The sequence below is a fragment of the Chanos chanos genome, chromosome 16 (assembly GCF_902362185.1).
Source record: "Chanos chanos chromosome 16, fChaCha1.1, whole genome shotgun sequence".
Taxonomy (NCBI): Eukaryota; Metazoa; Chordata; class Actinopteri; order Gonorynchiformes; family Chanidae; genus Chanos; species Chanos chanos.
The window spans coordinates 12,061,614-12,071,613 of NC_044510.1; the positions used below are offsets into that span (position 1 = coordinate 12,061,614).

Genomic DNA, 10,000 nt, shown 5'->3' on the forward strand with positions numbered 1-10,000 from the left:
CCATAAACGCCCCTACAGACACACACACACACACACGCACACAGACACACACACACACACACACATACATACAGACACACACACACACACGCATACACGCCCACATACACATACAGACACACACACACACACGCGCGCGCGCATACACACACACATACACATACCGACACACACACACGCACACACACACACGCACACACACACACACTCATTACATAAGTGAAAGTACATAACAACATACATTCACCAACACACACACACACACACACACACACACACACATTTACCTCCTCCGTTCTGGTGACAGAGGTATGGGAACCTCCAGACGTTGCCTAGGCCGACGCTGAACCCGACCTGAGCGAGGACATATTGCAGCTTACTGTCCCACGCGGGCCTGTCTTCACCCTGTCCCGCCCCTTCAGACGCCCCCTCTGCATCCAGAGACACCAGGCCCACGTCGGACTCACTCTGCGACAGGCCCTGCCCCTCCTCGTCGCTTGGCAACGGAGGCTTCTCCATCTAGAGCATGTCCATTAAGCAGAGCACTAATGACTTTTATATTTATACAAACAGTACTGGTGAATGTCTTCCTGTTTAAAATTCTCAGCAGTCCTACTCCCGCTTGTAATAAAAACAAAAGCTAAGAGATCAAAAGAAAAGAACAGAAAACTTTGCTGACCGGAAGTCTTTGTCGGGAAAAAAAAAAAGCTCTCTAAAAAATTGACTTGAGTTGCAATTTTCACATGAGATTTGAGTTAAAGGGGAAACAAGCAGAATGTTCCAGGGGGTGAAAGTGAGCGTGTATATCTGTTTATGTTTTTCTATGGCTCTGTGTGTGTGTGTGTGTGTGTGTGTGTGTGTGTGTTGGGGTGGGGTGGGTGCTCAGATACAAGGTAATCGTTGAGACATCGATAAAACAATTCAAAAATCTTTGGAGTTTACATTTTAAGGGTTTTGTCGACAGGCTTTTCTTCTCTTTACAAATTCAACCTCTCAACAGCGAAAAGTGAAACGACATAAAAGAAATATTTCAGAAATTCAGACTCAGCTGTATATCTCTCATCGGACTTTATGGCGAGGAGACCTCCTTGCACAAACACTTCAGCCTTCGGTAGGAACACGGAGTACGGCAGAAAGAGAGGACTAAAAAAAAAAAAAAAATCCAAACCTCTCCCCTTTTTTTTTCTCTCTCTCACTCTACTCTCACTCCACCTTGACTTTCCATACATTTCTATTTATGTTTCTCTCACACACTCTCTCTCTCACACTCTCTCGCCCTGTCCTCTCCCTCACCCAGAAGGGGGCACATGAATGCTTTTATTGTTTGGTTTTTACATAACCAAGAAGCCGTAAAACTTCTCGCCCCGCGTCTGCACAGCAGTGCATGAGATGATGACCTCTCGAGTTTGACTTTAGAGTAACACACACAATGCATGTGAGATCAGGGATTTGATCGAGACAAAAAAAAATCGAAAGGCGAGGTTCTCGTCTTTCTCCTTCAACCGCCCTTATGGTCCGTAGGGGTTGTTGTTCATCTCCGCGGGTGAGGCGGATGGCTAGTTCCCACGTTTCAGCTTCCAGTGATTTCTTGGTACTCTAGGAATTTTCTTACCTGAACCCTGCGTCTCACGGGCCGTACCTCTTTTCCAAGAATTAAAAACAACGTGATTTCGTTACAGGCGCCGCATGAAGATTGACTTTGTTAAGTCTGGACTTCAAGAGAAAAAAAATTAAAATAAAAGAACTCCTTTCAGTTTGAATCGATTAATCCAGTGAATAAACTCTCCACAGCGTGTCAGTAATAAAGCATTAAATACAACATGATATGCAACGGGCCATCGGCCCAGGGAAAGGACCACACTGACATGGCGTCGTTATGCTATCAGGAGTGTCCAAGGAAGCTTTGGCGGTTCATCAAGTCCAATGACTCGATGAACTGCCAAAAGGGTTCGGATACGTTCAGTTCTTTTTGACTCTGCAACACATATACGAGAAAACCCGTGAGGAGATCCCAAAACCAGGCCAGGATATATACACATCACAAGCCATGGTACTGTGGATCAGGCATCGTTGAACAACCGTTTATAGCATTTGAGGTCACACGGCCACATAGAACATACGGTTATGATGTGGCGTGGTCATTAAATAAGGGGGAAAGAAGCGGATCAAACCAGAGAAATAAGATTCATTTTTAACACAGGCGTTAAACTGATTTCGTGAACGCTCAGGGGGGCTTTCTTCTCTTTCGGTTCTTCAGTTCTTCAGCTCAGTTCTTCTCACGCTGTGGGGGTTGCACGCATACCCAAACATACAAGCAACACCACAACGTACAACCAACCCCAACCAAAGTAACATGTACTTCAGATGCTACAGCAGATGTTTTCGACCTGTCGTCTAGCATGGCCAGATAGAATGAATCACTGAGACACAGGAGGTTTACGATGCCATTTGGGAAACTAACCATTCTTATAACGCTGATCCAACCCTCTGTCACCCCATATGACTGTTAAAGTAACCGGAGTGCCGGAGCCAAAATGGCGGCTTTTGTTGCTTTAGCGAAAGTTGAAATGACTGGTTTTAATAGCTGCTTTTGAACGGTAATCATCCCTGTAGCTGCTCCTGACTTTTGACTAAGTCGAGCCACACAACGTCAGATACCGCAATGGCTTCTGGAAGACAAGAGCACCACTTTCACTTTATGATGTTGTACTAAAAAACAATACTTTTGGGGTAATTCAGTCATGGAGTGTGGATGTTTAAGCTAATGCGACCGCTTTGGGTAAAGTCGCCATGTAGTGACTGCATGAGTTTGGAGCCCAAACAGCCGAGTAACAAACTGTTCTGCTGGAAATAAAACTGTTTCTTTGAAGTAAAAGTGGTGACGGTGTTAGAGACAGAGTGGCTGGTTATGTAACGTTTAACTGACATATTGGTCTCTGTATACAGGGCCCCTGTGCTAATGCTTCCCGGGCAATCATCGTCGTGAACGGAAAAGTACTGTGGAGGACTGTGTTTGGCGTAGGGATAACATTCAAACTCCAAATGACACTGAGAGAGAGAGAGAGAGAGAGAGAGAGAGAGAGATACTTGTAGGCATATGGAAAAGTTTCAAGGTGCCTCTCTCCTCTGAATCTCTTACCTCATATTGAATCTCGTGATCTGGTGATTGTGGAAAAATACACCTACCCTACCCCCCACCCCCAACCACGCACTCACGCCCCCCCCCCCCCTCACTCCACAATATTCTTCTACATCCCATCTGCCAGTGAAGCCCTCCCGTTTCTCCTATATATAGATCTCTGCGTTACAGAGTTCAGTTTGCGCGACGACTGTGTTTCGGCATGTATCAGAAAGCCACATGTTTTTAGATTTCTGCATCAGAGAACACACTTTCACAAAGCCAAAGCAAAAGTCTTAGACAGTGATATCTGAGAAGAGCACGCAGTTTAAAACACAGCTGGCTACTTCAGACGTTTGAGTACAACGCGCAAAAAACACTGTTGCAGGTTACGAACGCTTTCGCGAGAGCACACCCAGTGAGATGCATGTGCTATGTCGTATTTAATTATTTATTTTAAATTAAATTCACTGAGCTCACGCCCACACCCAACGCGCGATTTGATTGGTTGTGTCACTTCAGCCCCTAAGTGTTGAACTGTTTCCAACGTCGGCAGTAGTTCACAGCAATGTCATCCATAGATTGTCCAGTACTGACAAACAGAAAAGGCCGACACAGAGATACAAAGATAGTTTACGGTCTTTGTGATTTGCGGAGGCCCTTAGCAAACGAGACAAAGTCTCTCTCTCTCTCTCCCTCTCTGTGTGTGTTAGTTATTGTGTATCCTAATCACCTTGAGAGACAGGCAAGTGTTAAGGCTGTTTCCTTATCTCCTCGAGCTCGGAACCTTATTCAGTAACGCACCTGTTGCTCCAAGCAAAACAGCTGCTTAAACCCACCCGGTGATAACACCGCGCACGTGTAACGGGGGTTCAACTATTGCAATAGTATGTTTAATACTATGTTACTACTGTGATATTCTGGTAAGATTTATCTCACATGCTCCCTAGTGTGCTTAAAAAAAATAAAATCAGCCTACCCGAGCTCAGCCGAGGGGTTTTCGGTAAGTTTTGTGCGCAATCTTTAGACTTCACGTATACGTCCACCAGCGACAGCTCCACTTCCAGGACTTGCCTCCCACGATAGCAGGTCCCGGTGGGAAGAGTTTGGCTTGTTTCTGATGTCCGCATCATGAAGCCCTTAACTACAAATCCGTGCACTATTTTGACGCACTGAAAGAACATATTGGGAGTATAATGTTCCGTGCACGACCATTAGTTGGATATCTCCGATTAATCTGCCAGATCATACTATGTACTGTAGAATAAATAAAACACAACAGCCTTGTGGCAGTGTGATAACGATTATTTAACAAAGCACTGGTGTCCCTAATCAATGTAATAAGTATATCCAGAGTTCGCAATAAATAACCTTTGAACATAGTCAGACAAACCGCGGGCTAAAAATAGTCATTCAACATAATACAGTCGGCAAATTAACACTCAGGAGGGTTTTTTTTTTTTCATTGCGTCCCAGAATCGCCATGTCCCCCCGTGACTCCGTTTCCCTTGTTTAATAAATTCTTTCAACTTAAATTTAGCATGCAATAACACACAGAGGCTCGAGAGCGAACAATTTGTTCATGCCAAGAAACCGTTCTATTACCTCGTCCTATATTTTGGGCTGCTGTCCAGCTCGTCTTTTCCACGTTAAACGGTCACTCTGCTTTATCAGTCGCTATGTAGTCCCGTTTAAATCTATGGAGAACGAGTGCTGCAATGATTTCTTTGGCGAAGGAAATCGGGACGATTGTGGGCGAAGTCGTGCAGCGCTATCTCGCCACGTTGGGGTACCTCCTCGAGCGAACGGTTAGCGCACATGAAACCCAAGAAACTTAACTCCCCTTCTTGCTTTCGTTGGAGCACAGTGGAGTAGCATTTCCATGACTTGTGGTGCCCCGCCTTTGCCCATGACATCGCTTAGTGGGAGTTTGTGTATCAAATATCATTACAAAACCGGTGCTGTCCTGAAACTACTCTCCGGTAAATGCTTGGTAAACGCTTTGCCCCGCGCGAAAACTAAATTTAACTGTCAGTCACAGGGCGCGAGCCACCCTTTTTTGGAGGTTGAGCGCCCTAGTCAGAGAATATGAGAGGCCAGCTCTGATAACCATTCGATTTAATTAATTCGACGTGTTTCTTTATTGTATACCTTATCATTTGTCGCGTTTGACAAGCGTGGGTCCAGCCTACCGCATTAGATTTCGCGCCTCTACCGACTCTACAAGCTTTCTCTGTTAGTGCTCCAAATAGTACCGCAATGGGGGGGGGGCACAGTAGCGTGTGCGGATGTGTGCGTTTAACCCGTTAGTTTGATGCATATGTTTAAGTGTCTGTACAATACAAAGGGACTCCACATGTTTAACCTTCATTTGAGTCACCTTACATGGCAGGAACAACGTCGGTGGGGGTGGGGGGGGGGGGGGGGTCTGATGTATTTGCTGCTCGCATGTGTGTATACAGGACATGTGAAACATGTTTCAAAATTACCTTGACTGACACGCTCGTCTTGTTTATACTAGAAGTCGCGACGGAGGTCTCCACGTGCTTTACACGTGTGCAGTTAAGTATACTTGTCGCACGAGGGCGCAAGCGAACTTCTCAATACAAGTTTACGGAGCGCGCGATGTAAATACGCTTCAGTGTATAAACCTTTTGACACGTTCTCTCTCTCTCTCTCTCTCTCTCTCTCTCTCTCTGTTTTAAGTGCACACATGTTTAAGGTTCAGGCAATATCCATGGTACACCTCGTCAGATTTCTCTGCTCTAAACTCTAAACGAATTCTTAAAAGTGTGAAAGTGAATGTTTAGAGTAAACACATACTTGAGATTTAATGGAAAAACAAACAACAACAACAACAACAACAGCAAAAATTATGCTTGTATTTACAAATTACCTCTCTTCTTCCACCCAGTTTCTACTCCAGATCTGGTAAAACTGATTTATTAAAGCATTGCCCACATAACACAGATTTATTTATTGCTCTGTGCACTAGCATGTCTGCCTCAGAAAGGTAACTGTATCTGTGTGTCCCTTTACCCACAAACCGATACATTCACACACACCCTCCGCGCCAGAGCAGAACCGGATAAAGTCTGCTGATTGTGGAGGGGCTGGAAGAGCTGTTTCCAGAGATGGGCATTCCGGGAATGCAGGAACAATTCCTCTGCCGATACTGAAATTCCTAGGACTCTGTCACATTTACCCTTTGGCCTCCCTGTTGATATTTTAGAGTCATTCCCTGCTGAAAATCCATACACTTAGATAAGTGTCTCTTAGTCGTATCTTGAACAGTTTGCTATTCTGAGTGTTTAGACCAGGGGTCACCAACATGGTGCCCGCGGGCACCAGGTCGCCCGCAGGGACCACATCAGTCGCCCGCAGGCCAGTTCTAAAAATAGCACTAATCACCAACGAGCTCAGTCTAAAATTTTATTTAATTGTGTTTTGCGTTTATTTAAGTCTGTTTCCTACCTTGTTGAATCATTCTGAATAATTATTGTGATGAATCATTAACGTGATCAGTGTCTTCACGTAGAATATCATTAATAATAATATAAAATTAAAGGTAAACCGTGCAACTTTGTTCTTTCAGAAGTGTGTTATCAAACTGGTAGCCCATTGCATTACTCAGTACCCTTGAAGTAGCTCTCAGTTTCAAAAAGGTTGGTGACCCCTGGTTTAGACTGTATCACATAACTGATTGAAAAACAAGGCAGTTAGCTGGTTAGTTAAAGTGGTTGTACCAGTGATGGGATAAACTAGAATTCTGGGAAAGAGGTCTTTGTAGGAATGGTGATGTTACTGGCATCGTCCTTGTGATTAAGCAGTAAGGCTGAGGTCTGAATCTAGCACTAGAAAATAACAATGAAACAGTGCTGTGTTCAGTTGTTTCCCTCTTGAGAAACAGTGATACATTTCACAATGTGTAAAATGACATCAGTCTTGTTGAACAGGTACGCAGTGTGAGTTTAGACGTGTGCGCACGCTCGCGCACACACTCACACACACATAAATACACGCACGCATGCACGCATGCACACACACACACACACATACACAGTTATGCACAGATACTCCACCCCACCAGCCACACACATTCATTCACAAACATACTCAAGAGGGTGTTTTTTTTTTTTTTGATACAGCCCAAGTATGAATACCACAAGCTCTGAAGTAATAACATTCCTTTGAAACCTGTGCGTGATGTATATGGGAGATAGACAGAGAAGGAGAGAGAGAGAGAGAGAGAGAGAGAAGGGGAAAGACAGAGAGAAAGAGAGAGAGAGAGAGAGAGAGAGCAAGAGAGAATAATCGAGCAGGTCTAACAGGCTAAGCTTGAACAAACTGACCTGAAACACAGAGCGTGATAGAAAGAGTGTGAACATTTGTCTGTTTGTGTTTGTCTGTGTGTGTGTGTGTGTGTGTGTGTGTGTGTGTGTGTGTTTATTAATAAACATAGGCTGTGGAGTGGCAGAGTGTATGCACATTCTTGTGTGCATGCAAGTGCATATTTACATTTTACATGGGACTGAATAAAAACATTTTTTGTTTTATATTTAATTCAGTACTAAATCATTGCATGTGTTTATAATAAATTACATTTAAAATTATTACTTGCCAAGTTTCTTAGGCACAGCTGTCTAGGACCAGGCTGGACCCCTCATTACGTCCACTGGTAGAGCACTGGTTTATGTTTATGTAATGGGAACATGCAGTCACTGCAGATTAGACAGTGTTACATTCATGCTGTGAATGGACCTTTCTGTCTCATCCCATATGCACTTTACCGGTTTGAGCTCTGGGGACTGCAGATGCCACTCAGCTAAAGCAAACTCACCAAGGACAGTTTCAAATCAGGGAACTGGTCCACCTGTCACCACCAGTCATACCAAACTCAGGTCCCCTGTTTTACCCATTCAAACATTCAGCTGAACTGTAATTAGATCCCAGATACATATATTGCTATCTGTTTGTTTACCTGTTTGTTTGTGTGCATGTGTGCGTGTGGATGTGCGTGTGGATGTGTGTGTGTGTCTGTGTGTGTGTGTGTGTGTGTGTGTGTGTGTGTGTGTGTGTGTGTGTGTGTGTGTGTGAATGAGAGAGAGAGTCGCACAGGTAGATGTAGCATGCTGTGCTAATTCACTTTGTTTTCCTGTGGATTATGAGGTCACTGAACCTGCTCTCATAAGAAATGTGTCAGTGGAATGCATCAATGACCTCTTTCTCTCTCTCTCTCTCTCTCTCTCTCTCTCTCACACACACACACACACACACAGACATACTTCCTAAATGTATGAATTGACATCAGTCACTCAGATCAGCCCTGTGGCATCCTGAAACTGAGGGAGAGAGAGAGAGGGAGGGAGAGAGAGAGAGAGAGAGAGAGAAAGAGAGGAAGAGAGAGAGAGAGAGGGAGGGAGAGAGAAAGAGAGGGAGAGAGAGAGAGAGAGAGAGAGAGAGAGAGAGGGAGAGAGAGAGAGAGAGAGAGAGAGAGAGAGAGAAAGAGAGAGAGAGGCAGGCTCAGGGTAAGATTGCTGAGAATGAACGGGGCGACCTGTTTTTCTCGTTCTTGCATTTCTTCATGAGGCGTACACTGAGGATGTGAGAAAGCAAGGCAAACAGAGAGGTACGCGGCAAAGGTAAGAAAACTGTTCTGTGCTTGTTTTTTGTTTTGTTTTTTTTTTTTCATCTTCACATCATTTTTACAGGCATGTCAAGACCACTGGTACACAGTAGCCACTTTCTCTGTATCAAAAACACCACGGTACCAATCTGGACTTCTCCGGTTCTGTGTTGATTCTTGAGGCACCTAATTAAATTGGCGAGGCATTTGTCTTGCAACTGTCAGAGGACTGAGTGGGAACTCTTTCCACACTCCTTAAACCCATCAATTATTAAAATATTTACTCTTCACTCTTACTGTTTTAGCCTCGGCTATTAGTAACTCATAATTTTCTATGAACTTTTTTTTTTTTTTCTACTCTGAAGACTAATATGTTTACGGGGGGTAAAAATGACTGAGGTAGAGCACTGAGGTTATTAAGGGAATTAGAACGGCTTATAGCGAGTGTTTTGTTGTATTGGGAGATTTGCGTGGTTTCATTTAAAAATAAATACAGACTGTATTGTGAAAAAAAAAAGATATCCAAAACAGTGAGGCTGGAATGTGATTGGCTCTGCAGGTTATGAGTGCATTATATGCAGATGTGTTTTCACCTGCGTATTGCGTTTTAAACCGCGCACTGATTTATTAAAAAAAAAAAAAAAGAATAAAATATTTATAATATAAATATAAACCTGCACAAATATATATTTATATATATATATTTGGTTCAACTAAAGCAAATGTGAGTTCAGGACAGGTGTTCTTTGAGTGGAATCAGTGACCAACTTAGAGTTAATTGAAAAGCATCTCCATTTAAAACGTTTCTGATTTTCTCTTGCCGTTTCGTAATAGCGCACCTGATGGAGGTGGAATTGAAATAGTCCTACTGCAGATATAGAGAAGGTTTTTTTGTTTTGTTTTGTTTTGTTTTGTTTTTGTAGCCAAAGTGTAGACGAAATCTGCGGAGCTGCTAAGCTAACAAGAGGCTGCAAAAACCTTACATACATAAATACCAGAAAACTCTTTAGGCTATCTCTAGCACTGCGGGCCCGTGGGAACTCATGAAACGAGCTTTACTAGTCCGTTCATCATACGCGTTCGAGTTGTCGTTCTCCATCACTGTTTTGTTTTAATATTGAAAATATGGGTTGTTGCTATGATGTTGGCAGTGCCAAAAATATAGTTGTTTCTAAAACTCAGTGTTTTGCCGCTGGTTGTGACGACAATATCAACGACTGGAGGAAAACTCGCGCACTCTTCTCTGGACATTTTGT

At 43.5% G+C, this 10,000-nt stretch overlaps 1 protein-coding gene across 1 annotated transcript in view; it reads right to left on the bottom strand.

The window, feature by feature from the left end:
* slc6a16a (solute carrier family 6 member 16a) overlaps nt 1–519 on the bottom strand; it is an 8,052-nt gene extending 7,533 nt beyond the window's left edge. The window contains exons 1-2 of the mRNA XM_030793557.1: nt 288–519; nt 1–12 (exon numbers count right to left, since the gene is read on the bottom strand). The exon at nt 1–12 is cut by the window's left edge and continues 146 nt beyond it. Of these exons, the coding sequence (XP_030649417.1) occupies nt 1–12; nt 288–519 (244 nt within the window). The remainder of the gene's footprint in view (nt 13–287) is intronic.
* Nucleotides 520–10,000: the final 9,481 nt, after the last annotated feature.